General features: G+C 41.0%; 3 protein-coding genes across 3 annotated transcripts in view; all 3 read left to right on the top strand.

The window, feature by feature from the left end:
- LOC133121232 (serum amyloid P-component-like) overlaps positions 1-12681 on the top strand; it is a 46696-nt gene extending 34015 nt beyond the window's left edge. The window contains exon 3 of the mRNA XM_061230434.1: positions 12557-12681. Coding sequence (XP_061086418.1) covers positions 12557-12681 — 125 coding nt within the window. The remainder of the gene's footprint in view (positions 1-12556) is intronic.
- A 2311-nt stretch (positions 12682-14992) lies between these two features.
- Positions 14993-15802, top strand: LOC133121231 (C-reactive protein-like). Its single transcript, XM_061230433.1, has 2 exons — positions 14993-15053; positions 15189-15802. Exons 1-2 carry the CDS (start codon positions 14993-14995, stop codon positions 15800-15802), a joined length of 675 nt encoding a protein of 224 aa, XP_061086417.1.
- An 8240-nt stretch (positions 15803-24042) lies between these two features.
- On the top strand, positions 24043-26645 carry LOC133122376 (C-reactive protein-like). The gene is made up of 3 exons (XM_061232338.1): positions 24043-24107; positions 24410-24487; positions 24675-26645. The coding sequence occupies exons 2-3, from the start codon at positions 24430-24432 to the stop codon at positions 25304-25306; spliced, it is 690 nt and encodes a 229-aa protein (XP_061088322.1). The 5' UTR covers positions 24043-24107; positions 24410-24429; the 3' UTR covers positions 25307-26645.
- Positions 26646-27251: the final 606 nt, after the last annotated feature.

Raw genomic sequence — 27251 nt, 5'->3', positions numbered from 1 at the left:
AGAGTCAGTAATGTACATTTCAGTTCATGCTGGTGTCTCATAGACTTAAGCAGAGTCAGTGGTCCACTGATTCATGGTCAATAGTTTTTTTTGACTCTACAGTACTGACTAAATCTACTTCATCCTGTGAAGCGGCTCCATCTATTGATGGACATGGACATCCAGGCAGTTCTTCCAATACATTTCTGCCCTTATCTTTACCGTTTGTGGGTAGTATTGGCAGAGCGTACACAGTTAGTAATCCTACTTTTCTCCTGAAGTCTTCCATTGTAGTGTCACGCTTGTGAAGTGACTCTCTTCTGGCCTCGTGTTTCATGTAGTTGGTCAGTCTATTTTGTCATTTGGTTCAGTAATCGTGAGGGAAAGCTTAAATGGGCCAACTCAACTGTGACATTGCAGTATTCTGTGGCTGTATCACCAATATGAAATGACATAGTATCTATACAGATTGTAAATGTTTTATTTGGCAGGTTAAGTCCACTAAAACAAAATAAAATGTGAGCACCTCATATCATAAGAAAACCACTGACATAGCTTTATTTCTGGCTTACACCACTTTCTCTACCCGCATGTGCTTTTGTGTTTAAGGAGACACCCTGTGTTTAAGGATATTTGAGAATGCTTGTTAATTTGATACACAGGAAATCTGAGTATTTTCCTCTAACATAATTCTATTGTCATGTCACATTCAGCAATTTCTAAAAGATGAACAGAGCATAAAGTTCCAATTTTCATACAGGGAAAACAAGGGGAACAGGGACGTGACTGACTGTATTGTACAGTGCAGTAGTGATTTCGATCTTTTGCAATTTGATATTTTGTTGATGTCTATATCATGAAAAGTAATAACAATATCTTAAGCACAACTAAAGCAGGCAGGATGATATCTTTCATCTTTTTCTTTGTTAGGGTACCTGAATGCCAAGGTTCAGTTCTTTGAGGAAGTAGTTTATTTTCCAGAATCTATTAACCTGTGTATGGCATGCTGATAAGGCTGATGGTTATGCCCTAGTTTCTGCAGGCTTGCACCAATCATACTGTATGAATAGCAAGTAGACTACAAGTCTTAACTACATACAGTATTCTAAAGATACACTCAGTGAGCACTTTATTAGGTATTTATTAGAATTATTTTTTATGTCCTCTGCTGCTGTAGCCTGTCTACTTAGAGGTTTCACACGTTGTGTGTTCAGAGATGCTATTCTGCATATCACTGTTGTATTTGCGTTACTGTCACCTTCGACCAGTCTGGCCATTTTCCTCTGACCTCTCTCATTAACAACTTGTTTCTGCCTGCAGAACTGCTGCTCACTGGATGTTTTTTTGTTTTTTTGCACAATTCTCTGCAAACTCTGGCGATTGTTGTGTGTGAAAATTCCAGGAGATCAGCAGTTTCTGAGATACTCAAAACCACCATGTCTGGCACCAACAATCATTCCACAATCAAAGTCACTTAGATCGCATTTCCCCATTCTGAAATTTGTTCTGAAAAACAGCTGAACCTCTTGACCACATCTGCATGCATTTATGGATTTAGATTCTGCCACATGATTGGCTGATTAAATATTTGCATTAACAAGCAGGTGTACAGATCTCCCGAATAAAATGCTCACTGAATATGTATAGCTACAAGCTAACTGATGCTTTTTTCAGATTGCATGAAGACTGACACATCCCTGGCCTCCTGTTATAGTCTAAGAGACAATGATGGTCTACTCGATGGCCACCAAACAGATGCAGTCTTCCTGCTTCCAAATCATTGAGTGCTTACAAGCATCATGTTGAATTTCCCAAGATTAAGGGAAATGGAGAAAACAATGTTATTAATTCCAATATAAAGCTGTAATATGAAGAGCCTCTGCAGTATCAGAAACTGCTGGCCTCATGAGGCTGGTATGCAGTGAGGTTTAGAGTCAGTAATGTACATTTCAGTTCATGCTGGTGTCTCATAGACTTAAGCAGAGTCAGTGGTCCACTGATTCATGGTCAATAGTTTTTTTTGACTCTACAGTACTGACTAAATCTACTTCATCCTGTGAAGCGGCTCCGTCTATTGATGGACATGGACATCCAGGCAGTTCTTCCAATACATTTCTGCCCTTATCTTTACCGTTTGTGGGCAGTATTGGCAGAGCGTACACAGTTAGTAATCCTACTTTTCTCCTGATGTCTGACATTGTAGTGTCACGCATGTGAAGTGACTCTTCTGGCCTTGTGTTTCATGTAGTTGGTCAGTCTATTTTGTCATTTGGTTCAGTAATCGTGAGGGAAAGCTTAAATGGGCCAACTCAACTGTGACATTGCAGTATTCTGAGGCTGTGTCACCAATATGAAATGACATAGTATCTATACAGATTGTAAATGTTTTATTTGGCAGGTAGCAAAATCCACGAAAACAAAATCAAATGTGAGCAGCTCATATCATAAGAAAACCACTGACATAGCTTTATTTCTGGCGTGTGCTTTTGTGTTTAAGGAGACACCCTGTGTTTAAGGATATTTGAGAATGCTTGTTAATCTGATAAACAGGAAATCTGAGTATTTGCCTCTAACATAATTCTATTGTCATGTCACATTCAGCAATTTCTAAAAGATGAACAAAGCATAAAGTTCCCATTTTCATACAGGGAAAACAAGGGGAACAGGGAAGTGACTGACCGTATCGTACAGTGCAGTCGTGATTTTGATCTTTTGCAATTTGATATTTTGTTGATGTCTGTATCATGAAAAGTAATAACAATATCTTAAGCACAACTAAAGCAGGCAGGACGATATCTTTCATCTTTTTCTTTGTTAGGGTACCTGAATGTCAAGGTTCAGTTCTTTGAGGAAGTAGTTTATTTTCCAGAATCTGTTAACCTGTGTATGGCATGCTGATAAGGCTGATGGTTATGCCCTAGTTTCTGCAGGCTTGCACCAGTCATACTGTATGAATAGCAAGTAGACTACAAGTCTTAACTACATACAGTATTCTAAAGATACACTCAGTGAGCACTTTATTAGGTATTTATTAGAATTATTTTTTATGTCTTCTGCTGCTGTAGCCTGTCTACTTAGAGGTTTCACACGTTGTGTGTTCAGAGATGCTATTCTGCTTATCACTGTTGTATTTGCGTTACTGTCACCTTCGACCAGTCTGGCCATTTTCCTCTGACCTCTCTCATTAACAACTTGTTTCTGCCTGCAGAACTGCTGCTCACTGGATGTTTTTTAGTTTTTTTGCACAATTCTCTGCAAACTCTGGCGATTGTTGTGTGTGGAAATTCCAGGAGATCAGCAGTTTCTGAGATACTCAAACCACCCTGTCTGGCACCAACAATCATTCCACAATCAAAGTCACTTAGATCGCATTTCCCCATTCTGAAATTTGTTCTGAAAAACAGCTGAACCTCTTGACCACATCTGCATGCATTTATGGATTCAGATTCTGCCACATGATTGGCTGATTAAATATTTGCATTAACAAGCAGGTGTACAGATCTCCCGAATAAAATGCTCACTGAATATGTACAGCTACAAGCTAACTGATGCTTTTTTCAGATTGCATGAAGACTGACACATCCCTGGCCTCCTGTTATAGTCTAAGAGACAATGATGGTCTACTCGATGGCCACCAAACAGATGCAGTCTTCCTGCTTCCAAATCATTGAGTGCTTACAAGCATCATGTTGAATTTCCCAAGATTAAGGGAAATGGAGAAAACAATGTTATTAATTCCAATATAAAGCTGTAATATGAAGAGCCTCTGCAGTATCAGAAACTGCAGGCCTCATGAGGCTGGTATGCAGTGAGGTTTAGAGTCAGTAATGTACATTTCAGTTCATGCTGGTGTCTCATAGACTTAAGCAGAGTCAGTGGTCCACTGATTCATGGTCAATAGTTTTTTTTGACTCTACAGTACTGACTTAATCTACTTCATCCTGTGAAGCGGCTCCGTCTATTGATGGACATGGACATCCAGGCAGTTCTTCCAATACATTTCTGCCCTTATCTTTACCGTTTGTGGGCAGTATTGGCAGAGCGTACACAGTTAGTAATCCTACTTTTCTCCTGAAGTCTTCCATTGTAGTGTCACGCTTGTTAAGTGACTCTCTTCTGGCCTCGTGTTTCATGTAGTTGGTCAGTCTATTTTGTCATTTGGTTCAGTAATCGTGAGGGAAAGCTTAAATGGGCCAACTCAACTGTGACATTGCAGTATTCTGAGGCTGTGTCACCAATATGAAATGACATAGTATCTATACAGATTGTAAATGTTTTATTTGGCAGGTTAAGTCCACTAAAACAAAATAAAATGTGAGCACCTCATATCATAAGAAAACCACTGACATAGCTTTATTTCTGGCTTACACCACTTTCTCTACCCGCATGTGCTTTTGTGTTTAAGGAGACACCCTGTGTTTAAGGATATTTGAGAATGCTTGTTAATTTGATACACAGGAAATCTGAGTATTTGCCTCTAACATAATTCTATTGTCATGTCACATTCAGCAATTTCTAAAAGATGAACAAAGCATAAAGTTCCAATTTTCATACAGGGAAAACAAGGGGAACAGGGACGTGACTGACTGTATCGTACAGTGCAGTAGTGATTTCGATCTTTTGCAATTTGATATTTTGTTGATGTCTATATCATGAAAAGTAATAACAATATCTTAAGCACAACTAAAGCAGGCAGGACGATATCTTTCATCTTTTTCTTTGTTAGGGTACCTGAATGCCAAGGTTCAGTTCTTTGAGGAAGTAGTTTATTTTCCAGAATCTGTTAACCTGTGTATGGCATGCTGATAAGGCTGATGGTTATGCCCTAGTTTCTGCAGGCTTGCACCAATCATGCTGTATGAAGAGCAAGTAGACTACAAGTCTTAACTACATACAGTATTCTAAAGATACACTCAGTGAGCACTTTATTAGGTATTTATTAGAATTATTTTTTATGTCCTCTGCTGCTGTAGCCTGTCTACTTAGAGGTTTCACACGTTGTGTGTTCAGAGATGCTATTCTGCATATCACTGTTGTATTTGCGTTACTGTCACCTTCGACCAGTCTGGCCATTTTCCTCTGACCTCTCTCATTAACAACTTGTTTCTGCCTGCAGAACTGCTGCTCACTGGATGTTTTTTTGTTTTTTTGCACAATTCTCTGCAAACTCTGGCGATTGTTGTGTGTGAAAATTCCAGGAGATCAGCAGTTTCTGAGATACTCAAAACCACCATGTCTGGCACCAACAATCATTCCACAATCAAAGTCACTTAGATCGCATTTCCCCATTCTGAAATTTGTTCTGAAAAACAGCTGAACCTCTTGACCACATCTGCATGCATTTATGGATTTAGATTCTGCCACATGATTGGCTGATTAAATATTTGCATTAACAAGCAGGTGTACAGATCTCCCGAATAAAATGCTCACTGAATATGTATAGCTACAAGCTAACTGATGCTTTTTTCAGATTGCATGAAGACTGACACATCCCTGGCCTCCTGTTATAGTCTAAGAGACAATGATGGTCTACTCGATGGCCACGAAACAGATGCAGTCTTCCTGCTTCCAAATCATTGAGTGCTTACAAGCATCATGTTGAATTTCCCAAGATTAAGGGAAATGGAGAAAACAATGTTATTAATTCCAATATAAAGCTGTAATATGAAGAGCCTCTGCAGTATCAGAAACTGCTGGCCTCATGAGGCTGGTATGCAGTGAGGTTTAGAGTCAGTAATGTACATTTCAGTTCATGCTGGTGTCTCATAGACTTAAGCAGAGTCAGTGGTCCACTGATTCATGGTCAATAGTTTTTTTTGACTCTACAGTACTGACTAAATCTACTTCATCCTGTGAAGCGGCTCCGTCTATTGATGGACATGGACATCCAGGCAGTTCTTCCAATACATTTCTGCCCTTATCTTTACCGTTTGTGGGCAGTATTGGCAGAGCGTACACAGTTAGTAATCCTACTTTTCTCCTGATGTCTGACATTGTAGTGTCACGCATGTGAAGTGACTCTTCTGGCCTTGTGTTTCATGTAGTTGGTCAGTCTATTTTGTCATTTGGTTCAGTAATCGTGAGGGAAAGCTTAAATGGGCCAACTCAACTGTGACATTGCAGTATTCTGAGGCTGTGTCACCAATATGAAATGACATAGTATCTATACAGATTGTAAATGTTTTATTTGGCAGGTAGCAAAATCCACGAAAACAAAATCAAATGTGAGCAGCTCATATCATAAGAAAACCACTGACATAGCTTTATTTCTGGCGTGTGCTTTTGTGTTTAAGGAGACACCCTGTGTTTAAGGATATTTGAGAATGCTTGTTAATCTGATAAACAGGAAATCTGAGTATTTGCCTCTAACATAATTCTATTGTCATGTCACATTCAGCAATTTCTAAAAGATGAACAAAGCATAAAGTTCCCATTTTCATACAGGGAAAACAAGGGGAACAGGGAAGTGACTGACCGTATCGTACAGTGCAGTCGTGATTTTGATCTTTTGCAATTTGATATTTTGTTGATGTCTGTATCATGAAAAGTAATAACAATATCTTAAGCACAACTAAAGCAGGCAGGACGATATCTTTCATCTTTTTCTTTGTTAGGGTACCTGAATGTCAAGGTTCAGTTCTTTGAGGAAGTAGTTTATTTTCCAGAATCTGTTAACCTGTGTATGGCATGCTGATAAGGCTGATGGTTATGCCCTAGTTTCTGCAGGCTTGCACCAGTCATACTGTATGAATAGCAAGTAGACTACAAGTCTTAACTACATACAGTATTCTAAAGATACACTCAGTGAGCACTTTATTAGGTATTTATTAGAATTATTTTTTATGTCTTCTGCTGCTGTAGCCTGTCTACTTAGAGGTTTCACACGTTGTGTGTTCAGAGATGCTATTCTGCTTATCACTGTTGTATTTGCGTTACTGTCACCTTCGACCAGTCTGGCCATTTTCCTCTGACCTCTCTCATTAACAACTTGTTTCTGCCTGCAGAACTGCTGCTCACTGGATGTTTTTTAGTTTTTTTGCACAATTCTCTGCAAACTCTGGCGATTGTTGTGTGTGGAAATTCCAGGAGATCAGCAGTTTCTGAGATACTCAAACCACCCTGTCTGGCACCAACAATCATTCCACAATCAAAGTCACTTAGATCGCATTTCCCCATTCTGAAATTTGTTCTGAAAAACAGCTGAACCTCTTGACCACATCTGCATGCATTTATGGATTCAGATTCTGCCACATGATTGGCTGATTAAATATTTGCATTAACAAGCAGGTGTACAGATCTCCCGAATAAAATGCTCACTGAATATGTACAGCTACAAGCTAACTGATGCTTTTTTCAGATTGCATGAAGACTGACACATCCCTGGCCTCCTGTTATAGTCTAAGAGACAATGATGGTCTACTCGATGGCCACCAAACAGATGCAGTCTTCCTGCTTCCAAATCATTGAGTGCTTACAAGCATCATGTTGAATTTCCCAAGATTAAGGGAAATGGAGAAAACAATGTTATTAATTCCAATATAAAGCTGTAATATGAAGAGCCTCTGCAGTATCAGAAACTGCAGGCCTCATGAGGCTGGTATGCAGTGAGGTTTAGAGTCAGTAATGTACATTTCAGTTCATGCTGGTGTCTCATAGACTTAAGCAGAGTCAGTGGTCCACTGATTCATGGTCAATAGTTTTTTTTGACTCTACAGTACTGACTTAATCTACTTCATCCTGTGAAGCGGCTCCGTCTATTGATGGACATGGACATCCAGGCAGTTCTTCCAATACATTTCTGCCCTTATCTTTACCGTTTGTGGGCAGTATTGGCAGAGCGTACACAGTTAGTAATCCTACTTTTCTCCTGAAGTCTTCCATTGTAGTGTCACGCTTGTTAAGTGACTCTCTTCTGGCCTCGTGTTTCATGTAGTTGGTCAGTCTATTTTGTCATTTGGTTCAGTAATCGTGAGGGAAAGCTTAAATGGGCCAACTCAACTGTGACATTGCAGTATTCTGTGGCTGTATCACCAATATGAAATGACATAGTATCTATACAGATTGTAAATGTTTTATTTGGCAGGTTAAGTCCACTAAAACAAAATAAAATGTGAGCACCTCATATCATAAGAAAACCACTGACATAGCTTTATTTCTGGCTTACACCACTTTCTCTACCCGCATGTGCTTTTGTGTTTAAGGAGACACCCTGTGTTTAAGGATATTTGAGAATGCTTGTTAATTTGATACACAGGAAATCTGAGTATTTGCCTCTAACATAATTCTATTGTCATGTCACATTCAGCAATTTCTAAAAGATGAACAAAGCATAAAGTTCCAATTTTCATACAGGGAAAACAAGGGGAACAGGGACGTGACTGACTGTATCGTACAGTGCAGTAGTGATTTCGATCTTTTGCAATTTGATATTTTGTTGATGTCTATATCATGAAAAGTAATAACAATATCTTAAGCACAACTAAAGCAGGCAGGACGATATCTTTCATCTTTTTCTTTGTTAGGGTACCTGAATGCCAAGGTTCAGTTCTTTGAGGAAGTAGTTTATTTTCCAGAATCTGTTAACCTGTGTATGGCATGCTGATAAGGCTGATGGTTATGCCCTAGTTTCTGCAGGCTTGCACCAATCATGCTGTATGAAGAGCAAGTAGACTACAAGTCTTAACTACATACAGTATTCTAAAGATACACTCAGTGAGCACTTTATTAGGTATTTATTAGAATTATTTTTTATGTCCTCTGCTGCTGTAGCCTGTCTACTTAGAGGTTTCACACGTTGTGTGTTCAGAGATGCTATTCTGCATATCACTGTTGTATTTGCGTTACTGTCACCTTCGACCAGTCTGGCCATTTTCCTCTGACCTCTCTCATTAACAACTTGTTTCTGCCTGCAGAACTGCTGCTCACTGGATGTTTTTTTGTTTTTTTGCACAATTCTCTGCAAACTCTGGCGATTGTTGTGTGTGGAAATTCCAGGAGATCAGCAGTTTCTGAGATACTCAAACCACCCTGTCTGGCACCAACAATCATTCCACAATCAAAGTCACTTAGATCGCATTTCCCCATTCTGAAATTTGTTCTGAAAAACAGCTGAACCTCTTGACCACATCTGCATGCATTTATGGATTTAGATTCTGCCACATGATTGGCTGATTAAATATTTGCATTAACAAGCAGGTGTACAGATCTCCCGAATAAAATGCTCACTGAATATGTATAGCTACAAGCTAACTGATGCTTTTTTCAGATTGCATGAAGACTGACACATCCCTGGCCTCCTGTTATAGTCTAAGAGACAATGATGGTCTACTCGATGGCCACCAAACAGATGCAGTCTTCCTGCTTCCAAATCATTGAGTGCTTACAAGCATCATGTTGAATTTCCCAAGATTAAGGGAAATGGAGAAAACAATGTTATTAATTCCAATATAAAGCTGTAATATGAAGAGCCTCTGCAGTATCAGAAACTGCAGGCCTCATGAGGCTGGTATGCAGTGAGGTTTAGAGTCAGTAATGTACATTTCAGTTCATGCTGGTGTCTCATAGACTTAAGCAGAGTCAGTGGTCCACTGATTCATGGTCAATAGTTTTTTTTGACTCTACAGTACTGACTAAATCTACTTCATCCTGTGAAGCGGCTCCGTCTATTGATGGACATGGACATCCAGGCAGTTCTTCCAATACATTTCTGCCCTTATCTTTACCGTTTGTGGGCAGTATTGGCAGAGCGTACACAGTTAGTAATCCTACTTTTCTTCTGATGTCTGACATTGTAGTGTCACGCATGTGAAGTGACTCTTCTGGCCTTGTGTTTCATGTAGTTGGTCAGTCTATTTTGTCATTTGGTTCAGTAATCGTGAGGGAAAGCTTAAATGGGCCAACTCAACTGTGACATTGCAGTATTCTGAGGCTGTGTCACCAATATGAAATGACATAGTATCTATACAGATTGTAAATGTTTTATTTGGCAGGTAGCAAAGTCCACAAAAACTAAATCAAATGTGAGCAGCTCATATCATAAGAAAACCACTGACATAGCTTTATTTCTGGCGTGTGCTTTTGTGTTTAAGGAGACACCCTGTGTTTAAGGATATTTGAGAATGCTTGTTAATCTGATAAACAGGAAATCTGAGTATTTGCCTCTAACATAATTCTATTGTCATGTCACATTCAGCAATTTCTAAAAGATGAACAAAGCATAAAGTTCCCATTTTCATACAGGGAAAACAAGGGGAACAGGGAAGTGACTGACCGTATCGTACAGTGCAGTCGTGATTTTGATCTTTTGCAATTTGATATTTTGTTGATGTCTGTATCATGAAAAGTAATAACAATATCTTAAGCACAACTAAAGCAGGCAGGACGATATCTTTCATCTTTTTCTTTGTTAGGGTACCTGAATGCCAAGGTTCAGTTCTTTGAGGAAGTAGTTTATTTTCCAGAATCTGTTAACCTGTGTATGGCATGCTGATAAGGCTGATGGTTATGCCCTAGTTTCTGCAGGCTTGCACCAGTCATACTGTATGAAGAGCAAGTAGACTACAAGTCTTAACTACATACAGTATTCTAAAGATACACTCAGTGAGCACTTTATTAGGTATTTATTAGAATTATTTTTGATGTCTTCTGCTTCTGTGGCCTGTCCACTTAGAGGTTTGGCGCGTTGTGTGTTCCGAGATGCTATTCTGCATACCATTGTTATATTTGCGTTACTGTCCTTCGACTGTCCTTCGACTGTTGTGTGTGTAAATTCCAGGAGATCGGCAGTTTCTGTGATTCTCAAACCACCCTGTCTGGTACCAACAAACATTCCACGGTCAAAGTCACTTCGATCACTTTTCCCCATTCTGACATTTGTTCTGAAAAACAGCTGAACCTCTTGACCACATCTATGCATTTGTACATTTACTTGCTGCTACATGATTGGCTCATATTTGCATTAACAACCTGATATACAGGTCTACCTAATAAAAAACTAGGCTACAGGCTGCACCCTTAGAAGTTTTATCACAAAAAGAGAAGCTTTAATTTGTTCCCTTCATTAACATCACATAAGCCATGCCCTCTTTTAATGGAGGATAAAATTCAAGCACACTTGATGATCTCTGACAGTTCTTATGGTGTGCTATGCTTCTCTATATTTAGCATTTGCCATTATATTTTATTCACATTTCTCCACACCAATATCCAGTCGCTCGAAACACCGTAGACCTATGAAATTGCTTCAGGATAAACCCTGAACCCTGTGGACTGCACAGTTGCTAGGTTAGCTAGATAGACACGGAGGCAGCTTACAAAGACAACATAAAAAACAAGACAGAGTTAAATAATATCAAAAATACAATCTAAACTGGGATTAATCCAGACCAGAGCACAACTGACTGTCGTCAGTATTTTCAGCCCTGCACCCAACTGAAAAATGCATTGCACAGGGCTAATATTTAATGGCTAAATTTCTCAGGCAATTGTCTGTGAAGAACATCAGATGAAACCTATTACTCTGGACCTGGGGCTGTGCTAAAATCTATAGGGGATGGCGGGTGAGATATAGTTGGAGAAGCCAAACAAAGAGGCAAGTGTCAGGGAGCGGGGTTGGAGGACCAAACACGACAGAGTTGGGTTCTAAAAGTTAACCACAAGACGTGAGATAACCACTAACATTTTCTGGGGGCATCCCTAGAGACAAGGGATACATCCCAGAGGAGGAAGGTGTAAACAAGAAAGGGAATAAATAACTCCCTGGCAATTAGCCAACCAATAAAACGGTCGAGAAGTTTAATCTGAATCAAGTGAGGAAATAACAAACGGCAGTGAAACTCAACCTCACGTCCTACTGATTATGAGAAGTAAGAAGTAGGTATGCCCATAATGCAAGGGAGACACCTACCTAGGACCGGGATGGAAAAGTGATAACAAAAGACAAACAAGACATCTCGTCTCCGATTCCACAGACAAAGCAGGAATATTGGCTCTAACACTAGAATACACAAAAGAACATTAACATTCTAATTCAACTGACGAAGCAGGATTGTTTTCCTGAACATGCTACCTTTGGTAACATCTCAAGCCAATCAGGTTTTTCAGTGGTTTTCATCAGGCGAGCCCATTTGGTTATCAAATTGTGCCAAACTGTGCCGAAAAGGTGGTCATACCCCTCTGTGCATCATTTTTTCCATCTGTATTAGGGTCACTGATGTGCAGCACCCAGGAGATTGCCTCAGACCTGGTTCTACAGCAGACTGTGTGAGGGAAAGGCAAGCTGTAGTACCTCACATGGCTCCAATAGTCCTGAGTCTCAGGGCACCTCACAAGGCCCATGCTAATCAGCATCCCAAAATAACGGTACAGCTTAACTGGTTCCAGTGGGATCCAAGGAGTTTTCATTCCTTGGTCTATTCTCTGTTGAACCTTCTTAGTGGTGTTTCTGCAAAGTATGTGCTGTGAGAATTTCAGCTGGTAAAGTCCAGCTGAGCCCCAGATGTCCTGGCCAGAAAGAACACTTGGACAAATAGCTTCTGATCCTGCACACTGCCACCCATCCCCCTCCCCCCTTCCACAGGTGGGCTTGTACCCCCTGAGGTGTATGAAAATGGGCTGGATGACAAGCTGGAGAGGCACCTGTCTCCTCATCTCCGCACTCTGGTCGGCCTGGTATGGCCCCTTCCTCTCTGTCTTTCCATGTAACTTTGCTATACTTATATGAGCAAGGGTACTTGGGCTTGCTAACCGGTTGCTTGTTTGCATGGAAATTGAACTATTGCTCAAGGACATTAGCTTGCGTTTTCATTTTACAATTGATTTGGGTATTATTTTTATTTTTAATATTTATTTGAGTCGAGACCATGCCAACAGACATTTTGTTGGTTTGCGTAAAAGGTCCAGGCTGGTGGCGGTGATGTAATGGTTTGGTGAATGTTTTCTTGGCACAATTTGGACCTGTTAATACCAATCAATCATCTCTTGAATGCCACAGCCTATTTCAGTATTGTTGCTGACCATGTGCATGGCTACAATGTACCCATGTTCTAATGGCTACTTCCAGCATGATAATGTCACAAAGCAAAAGTTGTCTCAAACTGGTTTCATGAACATGACAATGAGTTCAATGTTCTTCAGTGGCCTTCCCTGTCACCGGATCTGAATCCAAAAGAACACCATTGGGATGTGGTCAGAAGGGATATTCACAGCATGACAAATCTGCTGAAATTTTGTGATGCAATCATGTGAAACTGGAACAGAATCTCAAAGGAATCTTTTCAACATCTGGTGGAATCCATGCCACAAAGAATTGAGGCTGTTTTGAGAGCAAAGGGAGTATTTGTAGTTTTTCCACCATGGTTAATGGTATTGTATTTTTTGTTTAGAGTTTTGAGAACATGAAGGATGGTTTCAGAAAATGTGTGTAACAATAGAAAAAAACGAACACTGAGACATTAAAAAAAAGATATTTCAGGCAGAAGCAGGAATAAAGTTTCAACTAAGCTTGGTGTATGATGGTAAGACCACTACCATGGCTGGAGCTGCAGGCGTTTTGCAGTGTACTGTATGCCTCATTAAGGGCTGAGTAGACCCCAGGCTGATGCAAGGTTTGAGTTAGGCACATAATACTAAGCCTGTTGTTCATTATATGGTCGTGCAGCAGGAGGAGTTTATTATTAAGAGACTGAGCATTGGCTACTAGTCTCTGTAGTGGTCGTAATGCACTGGAATCCACTCCGCATTTTTTAGCTTGATCAGCCCACAGATGTATTGGCTATGATTGACTCCAGCTGCAACACAACTTCTTGCCTCTTCGCATGAAAATAACAAAATCAGTAGCTACACCCATCATTGATTCTGGAAAAAAAGCCAGGTGCAGGTATATATATTCACAATAGTCTAGCTAGCTGTTCCCAAATGCATCGCAACCCTCCGATACGATGTGTTAGACTCAAGTACTTTTCCTCACATAGATAGACAACAATTCTTTACAATCAGGCCTGAAATTGCCAGTGCCTACCCTTTCCAGTTTATGTGAAATGTTGAGTTGTTTCTGTTTTTGCTGTTGTGTTCTTAAAGTTGTAAGTGTATTATATGAGCTGTTGTTGTTTTCTATGTTGCTCATATGTTTTCTGACATGTTGCATTTGCTATTTAGGTTTGCTATTTTATTTTGTGAAATGTTGTGTTTCTAAGTTGTCTGTGTTGTAATTGTCTTCTGTGAAATTATATTCGCACCGGTGGCACTGAGCATGCAATAAAGTTACAATAGGTAAGATTTTTGTGTTAAAGCATTGTTACAATACCATTGTAAGTCCCTTCCTATCATTGAGAAAGGCTTATTGACATGTTGAGGGGTTTTAGTCTTAAAAATAAACACTCTGTACCAAAACATTGTATAACTGTACAATAATTCAAGCTCATTGGTTGAAAATTGGTTTTAATTTCCACAGCCAATGGTGTTTCAACGTCAGCATGTTTACAGAGAAGGGGGAGGGATAAACAATGTTGTGGTTTGAAGGTGTTTGTGGCTGCTATTCCTCTCTTGACTGTAAGAAGTCCAAAATTATCTATTGTACCTTTAGCAGCACTAGTGGGGTTATCACCACCTTAATTACCTGGGAGGCCCCTCTGGTACTGGCATCCCTGTTGGTTGGTGTATAAGTTTTCATTGGTGCTTAGTTATTTGGTTGGTAAGTAGATGAGGAACATCTGAGCTGATCCTTTTTGCACAGCCCCCCAAATTATACCTGTATACGGTATAAGTGAGACAAAAAAGGCTGAGGTGAATATATTTGAGGAAAATAAGTACATTCAATATGGTGTTTGAATTCAACATGTGACTGTGAATCTTGTGGAGACTACTGGTACTATTTCAGGTTAATGTAGACAAACTTAAGCTCTAGTAAGGATATAGTCTATGGTAGAAATTAACTGAACTGGTATGATCTAAATGTGAGACAACAAAAGGCACAAAATGTGTTTTCTTTTCAAATAGAATTTGTGCAGGATCTATGATGATGCAGAAGCTGGTGGTTTTGTTCATCCTGCTCTCTGGCAGCTCTACAAAGTCTGAAGGTAATTATTATGGATTATTATGATCATTCTTTGCATACATGCACCATTCATGCCACTTCTGGATTCATTTTATTTTCAACAGTGGCCCTTGAAATGTATTATAATAGCTTTTTCTACTCCCTAAAACCCCACCAGGTCTTACAGGGAAGGGTTTTACCTTCCCATCAGAGTCTAATACTGCATATGCAACGCTCACCCCTGATGTGGAGGGACCTTATTCAGCTCTGACACTCTGCCTGAGATCCTTCCCTGAGAATGGAAGAATATATACTCTCTTCTCCCTGGCCACACCATCAAAAGACAATGATTTTTTGCTGTATCACCCAGAAAAAGGGAAATATAGTGTGTATGTCAATAATAACGTTCATAACTTCCTGGGGATGCCAGACAACCAAAACGAATGGAATTCAGTCTGCTGGACCTGGGACGGTAAAACCGGACTTACTCAAGTGTGGGTGAATGGAAAGCGCAGTATAAGGGCAAAGATCTACACAGGATCTATTGCAGCTGCAACTCCTAGCATAATCCTTGGCCAAGAACAGGACAGTTATGGTGGGAGATTTGATGCAAATCAATGTTTTGTTGGAGACCTCTCAGATGTGCACATGTGGAATTATGTTCTTGATCCTTGTGCAATCCAGGACTACATGAAGGCCTATACATTTATACCAGGGAATGTTCTGAATTGGGAAGCACTAAATTACAATGTAAATGGTGAAGTGCTTGTCGAACCAACTGGCTGTTATTAGGAAAGCAAGCAAACTGCAAAGTATACAATACAAAATTAAAAATAAATAGATAAAAGCTTTGCTTTCAGTATATTCATGTTTATGTTTCTCTTCTAATGGCCTCTTATGGATGTAATTAGCATAGTTAATTAGGTCTTAATGATGTTATATCTTTATCCACTGGCCTGGGAATGTTGCTAGGCAGGTTGTAACAAACAACATACAGTACTATGCAAGAAAACATATTAAAAATAAACCTAAAACATCTCTCTCTGTCTCTCTCCGTCATTCTTTCTCACACTAGACTGAAATCGTTCTTCCTGAAAAGCAATTCAATGTGGTATTGCTGCTCTGGATATCCATAAGAAGAAGTGAAAACAACATGATATATTAAATGTGCTTAAATGGTAAATGGTTGGAATTTAAATAGTGTCTTTATCCAAAGCGCTGTAAAATTGATGCCTCTCATTCACCCATTCACACACACTCACACACCAACTGTGATTGGCTGCCATGCAAGGCTCATCAGGAGCATTTGGGCGTTAGGTGTCTTACTCAGGGACACTACAACAGACCCAAGGCGGGATCGAACCGGCGACCCTCCGACTGCCAGACAACTGAACTTACTTCATGAGCTATTAGAATAGGCCTAAATGCAATAGGCTACTTTTAAATAAAGACTTTGACTTTGTGACTTTACTGTTTGTGATAAAATAACGTCTATTTGCTACTGTATCAGCAGGCCCAGTAGTATTTTGCTATGTTTATTGTCAATTCCCATTTGTTACTGAGTAAATACCATCACAAGATTCCAAGGCGATCAAGGATGCTTGTGTAACTGGGGCAAATAAAAACTATAATTGACCGACTACACCACTCTGGGAATTTCACCCAAAGAAGTGAACACGTATGAGGCTGATTTCACGGACAACTGGGGCACAAGTTTGTGATTCACCAAAGAGGAAGCAGAGTTGAAGATTTCATGTAATAAAAAAACATTTTATTATACTTAGGGTTGGGTTAAATGGAAGAGCTGTAATAAATATCAATGCTTATAAAAAAAGGTTTTATTACAAAAAGGATTTATCTTTTATTAAGCCAGACCTCACATTTAAAATAACATTCAAACCGCAGCCAGAGGGTTACCAGCATGGAGTGAGTGGGGAATCCAGGTGAAAAGGTCCCTACATAGACACTCGTGCTGGTGATGCCACACACAAGCCTACACACACACACCCACACACAAAGCAAAAGGAAATACAAAACAACGTGTTACGTGCACAAAAACTATTTTGTGCATGCAGTGGGCCTCATTTATCAAACGTGAGTGGAAGAAAAATGCACTGTGGGATTTATCAAGTACTGTGGGATTTATCAAGTTTTCAGATGTCAGTTTTTTTGTAGGAGCCGAAAGAACTTCACTAGTGGTCTCAGCTGTTCGTATTGTGCGCTGAAATGAAAGTGCACATTTGTAAAGTGTGCTTTGTGCCTTTATTATTCCATTCATTTATATTTTAGGGGCGGCACGGATGGTGCAGTGGGCAGCACTGCCGCCTCACAGCAAGGAGGTCCTGGCTTCAAATCCCAGTTGGCCGGGGCCTCTCTGTGTGGAGTTTGCATGTTCTCCCCGTGTTTGTGTGGGTTTCCTCCGGGTACTCCAGTTTCCTCCCACAGTCCAAAGACATGCAGGTTAGGCTGATTGGAGAGTCTAAATTGCCCATTGGTATGTGTGTGTGTGTGAGTGAATGGTGTGTGTGCCCTGCGATGGACTGGCGACCTGTCCAGGGTGTATTCCTGCTTTTCACCCAATGTATGCTGGGATAGGCTCCAGCCCCCCTGCGACCCTGTTCAGGATAAGCAGGTTAAGATGATGGATGGATGGATTTATATTTGATTTTGATTTTGAGAGGCAAAATTATTATTCATATCATATAAAAATGCAACTGGATTCAACATGAAAATGGATGACATTTCATTCCGATAATCCTGATTAATTAATGCTTAAGTTGGGTTTAATATAAATTCAATAAAACATGTAAAAAGTTTGCTATAAATAGGGCGTAGCCTGCTTAGGCTGTAGTTTATATGTCTGGCCTCTCCTTACATTACTTTAGCCTATTAGGCGATTTGGAGCATGGAAAAAGCATATTCAAATGACGAACAATAACAGCGAGTTCACGCTCATACATCATGGTATACAAGTGGAATGTTGTATACCATGTTTTGTTTTTTGCCTCACATTTTATTTCTGAGGTTGACGTGAACTGTTTTTCCCAATCGGAAGGTGGTAATTCGGTCATTCCGATATGACGTAAAGACAGCATTAGACTCTCTTTACATTACGTTTAAATGTATTTAATAGAAGATTAAAGCATAGCTTACTTCCAGAAAATGGTCAGGTGCTTTCCGTCCTCAGCTTCTTTTGGACTGGCACAGGATAGTGAAAATAAATCGCTCCTTGATAATCCTAGACAGTAACATCTCTCCTATAATTGTATAACTTTGCCTCCAATTTTATGTCAAACTATTTTTGTTTTACCTGTTCCACATTTTACACTGTTTTTATTCCAGTCCTATGTGGTGCAAGGGAAAGGGAAGCACCACACGCAAGATTAGACTAAAACCTCACTATACCTCCAGTAGTTAGCAATTAAGTTCACGAAGAACACTGAACTTGAATTCTGGCTGCTACAGCATGCACGGGAAGCCTACAAAACACAAAAACGGTGCTAAAACATAACACAGCAAAAGTACGATGAACATGCTTTATCTGAACTTGACCATCGAGAGGTACAATAGAAAACACCGCCCCACCCTCTGTAGGAGCCTTTAGACCCTTGGCGGGGCCCCATGAATCTTGAGTTTAGGCTTTGCCTCGGACACTGTTATCTTGGAAATAAACCAATTCACCTTCCCTGACAACTGGCCGCTTGTTGATCATTATGTTCCTTCCAAAGATGAGCTGCTGCATGCTCTCTAGCACCATCAAATGCAGTTTGGAGGCCCCGCAGCCAGTCATTGGCAGACCCATGGGATGGCTCTCTGACCCGGCCAAGGAGAAAATCAACCAGAAGTTGAGGTTCCTGCCCTCAACATAAGAAGGTAAGGTTACTCACCCATGGTCTGATGGGTGGTGGTGTTGTACGAGAAGGTGACATGTGGGAGATAGATTGGCCAATCCACCTTCTTTGCTGGCGGGAGGGTTCACAACAGAACGTGTAACATTCAGCTTAACATCTCCATACAGACCTGGCCAATAACACCATTGCCTTACCAGTTTGGTAGTCCTCTCAACCCCTTGATGTCCATCACCCTGGTATAGTTGTAGGAACTACAACTGATGTACTTTTGTGATGTATCTCCACCACATGGTCCCACTGATGCATTAGTTCTCGTGGGAGGGTCTGACATTCCATTTGGTTTGGGACTCTGTTACGGCACCAAAAATAGAACGTGCCCATAAGATATGATCATGTGTTACCTGGTGGGGCGTTTCCTCAGCCTTCTGTCTCAAGGTCTCCAGAAGAGACATTTCTGGGAGGGTAGCTAGAAAGAGATGTCAGCATTAGCATTTGTACTGCCAGAACAACTGATTGTGAAGTGAAATGCAGACAATTGAGCAGCCCAACGCTGTTCTGTTGCACCCAACTTAGAGGCATTAAGGTGGCTAACAGGATTATTATCCATCCAGACACATTTCTGGCCCAGGAGGTACTCCCGAAACCTTTCTGTAAGGGCCCATTTCAAAGCTAAAATTCCAAGTTTCATGGAGCTATGATTAGACATGTTTCTTTCAGAACGACTTAGTGTTCTACTAGCATAAGATACTGGCCTCACCTTGCCCTCCTGCTCTTGTGAGAGCACTGCCCCCAGGCCGCTGTGGCTGGCATCTATCTCTAAAATAAAGGGCTGGGAGAAATTGGCATATGCTAGCACAGGGGCAGTGACCAACCGCGGCTTGAGGTCATTGAAGCTCTGTTCGCAATGTTCTGTCCAGGCTTCCCTTATCAGCTTGCTAGACTCCTTTTTAATGCGGATCCCAGTGACCAGGTGATGGAGTGGGGCTGCGAGTTTAGAAAACCCTTCCACGAAGCACCTATAGTAGCACACAAAACCTAAAAATGACCTTAACTTGGACACATTCATTGGGCAGGCCCAATTTGAGACCACAGAGATCTTCTCTTAATCTGTAGAGACCCTGGGAATGACATGACCCAAGAACCTCAGCTCAGTTTGGAAGAAGCAGATTTTTTCATGCTTAGCTTTTTGGCATTCTTGTTGTACCTGGGACAGCACATAATCATGGTATTCCAGGTGAAAGAAGATGAGAACAGAGGAGAGGCACTCCACTCTAACAGACTGCAGATTGCACGTTCCAGAGTTTGAGATAGGAAGGGAAGAAGAGAGACAGGCCAGTAGTTGTTCAGAGCAGAGTGACTCTTAATGGAAGAAGAGAGGAGAAGGTTGAAAACTGTTTGAGGGTTAGAGGCGGCTGCGTTAATTTCAGAGTGAAAGAAGGAAGATTTAACAAGAGAGAAAGAGGAATAGAAAGATGATAGGAGAGCTTGGAAGGAAGCTATATCACTGGGTAGACAAGACCTTTTCCATTTTCTCTCCGCTGCCCGCAGTTTGGTTTGGTCAGCTCATAGAGCATCAGAAAGCCAAGGACTGAGGAGGGAGGCATGGGCTAGTCTGGTAGTGAGGGGACACAGAGATGGAAGAAAGATGAGAGGTAACACATGATCATATAATGAAGAGTTTACACAGGAAAGTGACAGAAACCGCATGAAATTCAAAAGAGGAGAAGGTGAAGGATGAAGAGAAGACACTAGATCTCCAAGAGGATGAAATTAGGAGACTTGTGCCTCCTCCTCTGGTGTGTGGAGAAGGCAGAGAATAGGCAGAGGAAAGGGTGGCCAGGGTGGCTGTGTTCTCTTGTGAGAGCCACGTTTCTGTTAAAGCAATGAAATCAAGGTAGAGATGGGAGGCATTGGCCGATATGAAGTCTGCTTTTTGGATGGCCGACTGGCAGTTCCAGTGGCCATCGGCCACACACAGATCAACACCAGTGGATCTGGGAGGGAAGATCAGGTTAGATACATTCCAGCCATGTTGGCAAGGAGCAAACCACCTACCTGACTGAGACTTGGGCAAAGGAGAGATGAGAGGAATGGGAAGGAAAAACATGGAGGGAACTAGGGTAAATGGGTGGACAAGAGGAATCCTATGCAGTGAACTGAGGGCAGGCAGCAAAAACAATAATCAATAATCAGACTCTCAGAGCCTTGATGGATACCCGCAGATAGACACCCTCGACTTTGTACGCCTGCGACTTCATACGACAAGACAAGTAGATGAGGCTGCCACACCCAGCTGCCGCTGGTGCGCTACACAACTGCTTAAATAATTAGCTGAGACACTTTTTGCCAGCAGAGCAACAATTGCTGTGGCCTGCCAGCCAATTGCAGACAATAGCCTACCTCAATAGCCTAGCTCACCTCTGTTGTGGGCAGTGAACCAGGGGGGTCTTTCACCTCTAGAATCCCGCATTTAGGGATGACCTTACCCAAACTTCAAGCTCTACATAACCGATATATGCAATATCTATACCATTAGATGTTCTAAATTGCAACCACTGGAAAGCCTCAGGAGTCTTTCTGAAGAATGTGTTTGTTATGGTAGATACCATGGACCCTGTATCAAGTAGGCACTTCACATCGAATCCCCCAATACGCACTGTAACCTAATTTGCGAAACAGCATATTCACTTACATGCTCTTGATGGCCTGAGCCGATTGTGCCCCCTTCTGAATTGTGGCTCTGCAAAAGAGAAAACACTAGTTTTCCGCCGGCTGACTGGGCACCTTGCACCTGAGGAATAACCCTCTCATTGTCAGAACTACTGGCAAAAAGGCCTGGCTGTTGACAACGTCTACATATAAGAGGACCATTATGAGGGTGTGGGAGCCGTCTAGAAGGGTTTTGCAAGAGGAGTATATTCTCAGAAAGCTGATTAAGCTGCTCTTGTCATCATATCCCTCAACTCAGCTAACTCAGCAGATTGGTTTGGCAGGTTGGTGATCTGGGTCATGGACATGCTCCACAAATTGGTCTCTTAACAAAACAGCAGAGTTGAGTATAGCATGAGGGGCATTCCTCACAATCTTTTCCATTAGTTCAACTAAAGCATGAGTATACTCCTGTAGAGAATCGTCCTCTAACTGCTTCCTGGAGAAGAAATCCTTCTGCAAGGCAACATAAGATTGTGAGCAACCATACAATTCCTGCAAGGTGGATAAAACTTTTGCAGGGTCCTCCCAATCTTCCTTAGACCTAAATTTGATCTAATCTTTAGCTTCTCCTTTTAAGTGGTCATAAATTAAATTACATTACATTACATTACATTATTGGCATTTGGCAGACGCTCTGCTCTTGCTTTGCAAATAAACAAACAAACAACAAAGCAAAAGTGACCAAACTTAACTATCCAAATACTGCTTACCTAGCCAACTAAAAATACCGAAACATAAAGTAAATCACAAAGACAACAATTAAGGTTCACAGGGAGGTAGGGAGGGACAGGGAGAGGTGCTGCTTGAAGAGGTGCGTCTTCAGTTTGCGCTTGAAGGTGGGGAGAGATTCTACAGTTCTGACCTCAACGGGGAGTTCGTTCCACCACCGTGGAGCCAGAACAGACAGTAGTCGTGAGCGTGAGGTGGAGGTTCGGAGAGGGGGAGGTGCCAAGCAGCCTGTGGAGGCTGAACGAAGAGGTCTGGCAGGGGTGTAGGGTCTGATGATTTTTTGTAGGTATGCTGGGGAAGACCCCTTAACTGCTTGGAAGGCTAGCACCAATGTTTTGAATTTGATGCGAGCCATGACAGGTAGCCAGTGGAGGGAGTGCTTGATCTAATGGGGACAGGTGCCAGACCTGCATACGAGCCCGAACCTCCTCCTTTTCCTGTTCTGCAAGGTCTGTGCCTCAGTTTTTGCGTACAAGGCGTTCATTTTATTTGGAACATTTTTACTTTATTACACATACCTATTCATGTGATCTAATCAGCCAATTGTGTGGCAGCAGTATACAATGTATACAATCACATGTCAGAAGCTTCAGTTAATGGACACATCAACCATAAGAATTGGGAAAAAATTTGATCTTAGTGACTTTGACGGTGGAATGATTGTTGGTGGCAGACAGGGTGGATTGAGTATCTCAGAAACTACTGATCTCCTGGGATTTTACTACTAGTCTCTAGAGTTTGCTAAGAATGTTAAAAAAAAAAAAAGAAGAAGTGTGCAGCAGTTCTGCACACAGAAATGAGAGCCGTCAGAGGAAAATGGCCAGACAGGAATGTGACAGTAATGCAAATAATCACACATTACAACAGTGGTGTTCAGAAGAGCATCTCTGAACATACAACGCATCATAACTCTAAGTGGATAGGCTAAAAAGTCACACAAAAAAAGTCTAATAAATACCTAATACAGTGCTCACTGAGTGTATATAAAAGCTGTCAAATTGAACAAGGGTTTCTAAGAAAAAACTGTACTTTTCATATTGAAATGTCACTTTTTTAAGCTAATATGCAGTGTTTTTCTTTGATTCATTTATGATTTATGAGTCCAAAACATTGTGGTCACATATACAACTTGGGGATCTGGAGACCCAAGTGATAACACTGAAAGAACATATTCTAGAGTGTTTTCTCGAAATATCTTCTCAACGTCTTGTAGTGCTGGACTGGGTCAGCACCATGTGGTGAACAGACACAGAAACCCAAGAAATTGCCTTTTATTAACGACAGACTAAGAACAAAACACAATCAAAGAATAAAAGGCCACTCTGGCCACCTCAAAACGTCCTGAGGTGTGCCATAGTTTCCACAACATAAATCCCGACTCTCCCCTGAACTGAAAACCCAGGCCTCTTTTGTCACTCTCATAACAAGATACTTGGCCACAGCTACCATGATGAATGATTCACAGCTGGGGCCATACCTGCATGAAGGCCCGGTGCTGCCGCCTGGTGGACAGCACCCTACTTTCCCTTCCTGGCACCACAGTCTCCATAACAATGTATTGTATGTATTAATGCCTGTTGTCTACCTGTTGATTATTGACATGCGCTACTACAGTATTCTCTGTATATATTATATTTATATTATGTACAAATTGTGTATATTTTGTCTGACATGTGATCACAGTAGCTTTCCACTCTTAACCATCATTGCTTGCGTCACAAACACACCACTTCAGAACACACCTCCCTTCCTATTTCACTCCTTTGTTCATTCCAGCCGTAAACACTGCTTGTGGAAATATTTTTGTAAGTATTTTACCCATTAAATGTTCTTGCATTATTAGTTTGGCGGTTCTCCTTGCTTTTTTGATTTGTACATATTTGAAGGAAATAAGTACACTCAATATGTTGTTTGGATTCAGTCTGTGAATGTGAATCTTGTGCAGACTATGGATGCAGATTATCTTTCAAGTTAATGTAGCCAAAGCTAAGCTCTTGTTATATATATAAAAAAAGGAAACAGCAAGCAGTATATTTCTGTGGAAGAATCTAATTATGTTACACTGGTCTAAATGTGAGACAAGAAAAGATTGTTCCTTTTCAAACAGAATTTGTGTGCAGAACTGAGATGGAGAAGCTGGTGTTTTTGCTTGTCCTGCTCACTGGCAGTGCCATACAGTCTGAAGGTAAGAGCATTTACATTTTGAAGGAGTTGGATGTCAGAATCATTCTATGCATGCTTATTTCAGGTCTTGTACTGTAACCATACAATTCATGGAAAAATATTTTGAGTGATTTCAGGATTTTGTTTTCAGCAGTGGCCCTTGAAATGTATTAAAATTGCATATTTTCCACTCTCTGAAACGCCAACAGATCTTACGGGGAAAGTTTTTTCTTTCCTATCGGTGTCTACTACTCATTATGCAACACTCACGCCTGATGTGGAGGGACCTTATTCAGCTCTGACACTCTGCCTGAGATCTTTCCCTGAAAATGGAATAGCAAAGACTCTCTTCTCCCTGGCCACACCATCAAAAGACAATGCTTTTTTGCTGTATCAAGCAGAAAAAGGAGGATATCGTGTGCATATCAATAATCTGGTTCATGACTTTCTGTTGATGCCAGACAATCAAAACGAATGGAACTCAGTCTGCTGGACCTGGGACAGTAAAACCGGACTTACTCAAGTGTGGGTGAATGGAAGGCGCAAAAGGGTGAAGATCGAGTCAGAACCTATTGCATCTCCGAGCATAATCCTTGGCCAAGAACAGGACAGTTATGGTGGGAGATTTGATGCAAATCAGTGTTTTGTTGGAGACCTTTCAGATGTGCACATGTGGAATTATGTTCTTGATTCTTGTGCAATCCAGGACTACATGAATGCATTCACATTTACACCAGGGAATGTTCTGAATTGGAAGGCACTAAATTACAACGTAAATGGTGAAGTGCTTGTAGAACCAAACCATTCAACTGGCTGTCGCCAGAAACCAAGCAAACTGTAAAGTATGCAATACAAAAGTAAAAATGTGCTAATAAATAAAAGCTTTGCTCTGAGGATATTCTTGTTTATGTTTCTCTTATAATGGCCTCTTATGGATGTAATGTGTGCATTTACCATTTTTGCTTTGGTTCTGAATTAGCATAGTTCACTGTTCCCTACACTCCCTCATTCTCTCGCACTAGACTGAAATATGAAAAGAAATTCAACATGGTATGGCTGCTCTGGATATCCACAAGAAGGGAAAACAAAATCATTTATTGAATGTGCTCACAATTACATGCATTAAAATAGGCCTAAATACACTAGGTGTCACGTTTCAGGTCTGTCTCGCCATGTTTTATGTTTATTCATTTGTATTAGTCTTGTATTGTCTTATCATGTATTATGTTAGTCTAGGTTCGTCATGTTGTTTAGTTATGTCTCGTTACGATTTATTTTCTTGTCATGTCTAGTTATGTTTTCGTACGATTATATTCCTGGTTATGTTTAGTGGTTATCGTCTTAGTTTCGCTTTGTGTTATGTTTTGATGCATGTTTATTGTTACGTTAACTGGTCACGGTTTATGCATACACTTTTACATGTTTTTCCGCAAACCTTGCGTTCCGCCTTTTCTCTCTCTCTCCTTCTGTCATTCACTCCCTAATTGTTTCCATTTGTCTATTTACTAAAACTACTAATGCTAGATCAGGATTGGGTAGAAACTAACACACTAATCATGTGTTCATGTTACCTTACGTTTCTCGTGCATGTCATTTACTAATTTACTAATGCTAGGGCAGGATAGGTTTATTACTGACGATTACTAATCTCCTTGTTAAACTTGTCATCCATCGAACCTGTTTTCCATTTCCTTGCTACGCTCTAACTAATTGTCTACACCTGTCTACACCCGCATTTATAGCCCAGTCGCGCTACTGTTCACTGCGAAATTGTCTGCCTCTGTTCACCACGCAACTCTTGAGCATTTACTACCATTGATTACACGTTACGATCCACGCCTGTTTACCGACCATTGTTTATTGATTTCTGTTTTGTGACCATCGTCCTCGCCTACCGTTTTTGTACTTTTGCTTCGCTGATTGTTTCATGGTTTCGACTCCCGCTTCGTCCACGACTACGCCTCTGCCTGCCGTCCGTCTGTTCATCTGCCCCGCTGACAGCTCTCCTGCTACCGGACCTCCCTGCACGTCTACCGACTACGAGTTTGAATCTTCCCTCGGCACCGTGCTTTTTGTTTGTTTACTTTTTGTTTGGCTGGATCTACGTGTATGGACTTTGCTTGTGTTGACTACTCTCCTGGGATTCGTCCCGAATAAAGCCCTGAGGGGTCTTTATATTACTATTGTTTCTGAGTCGTGCATTTTGGGTCCAACCCCCACGCACCCGTCTCACTAGGCTACTTTTAAAGAAATACATGCCTTTGACTTTATTTAACTGTTCGTGAATGTCTATAGGCGACTATATCAGCAGGCCATGTTGAATTTTGTCCTCCCTATTTGGTGGCCAATTGTACCCTGTTTATCGTCAATTCCCATGTGTTATTGAGGAAACACCATCACAACCCTGCCTTGACAGCTGGAATGGAACGACACTCCTTCGAGCCATGTGTCTCTAGCCCCAGACGATCCTTCCCCCATGCGAAAATGAAAAAACGTGAATGTGCGGATGATGTGGACCCTACAAATTCCCCTGAGAAGATCACGGCCTGCTGCGTGTTCAGCTCCCTTCACCATGAACCCCATGGGTAAATGATACTGGTCCACACCTCACATTAGTGCACAAACAAATTTAAAAGTCTGAACGTGGTGAATAAGTATGAAGTATGACAAACAAGCCTTAGTTAACCGAGACATGGGAATTAAATAGCAGCAATCAGACCACACACTGCAGACAATTGTAATCAGTAGTCAGCATGAGGGTATTGATTACCTGATAGCCGAAGTGA

The sequence above is a fragment of the Conger conger genome, chromosome 2 (genome assembly GCF_963514075.1).
Source record: "Conger conger chromosome 2, fConCon1.1, whole genome shotgun sequence".
Taxonomy (NCBI): domain Eukaryota; kingdom Metazoa; phylum Chordata; class Actinopteri; order Anguilliformes; family Congridae; genus Conger; species Conger conger.
Note: the sequence above shows the minus strand (reverse complement) of the source record. Positions and strands in the feature narration are given on the sequence as shown.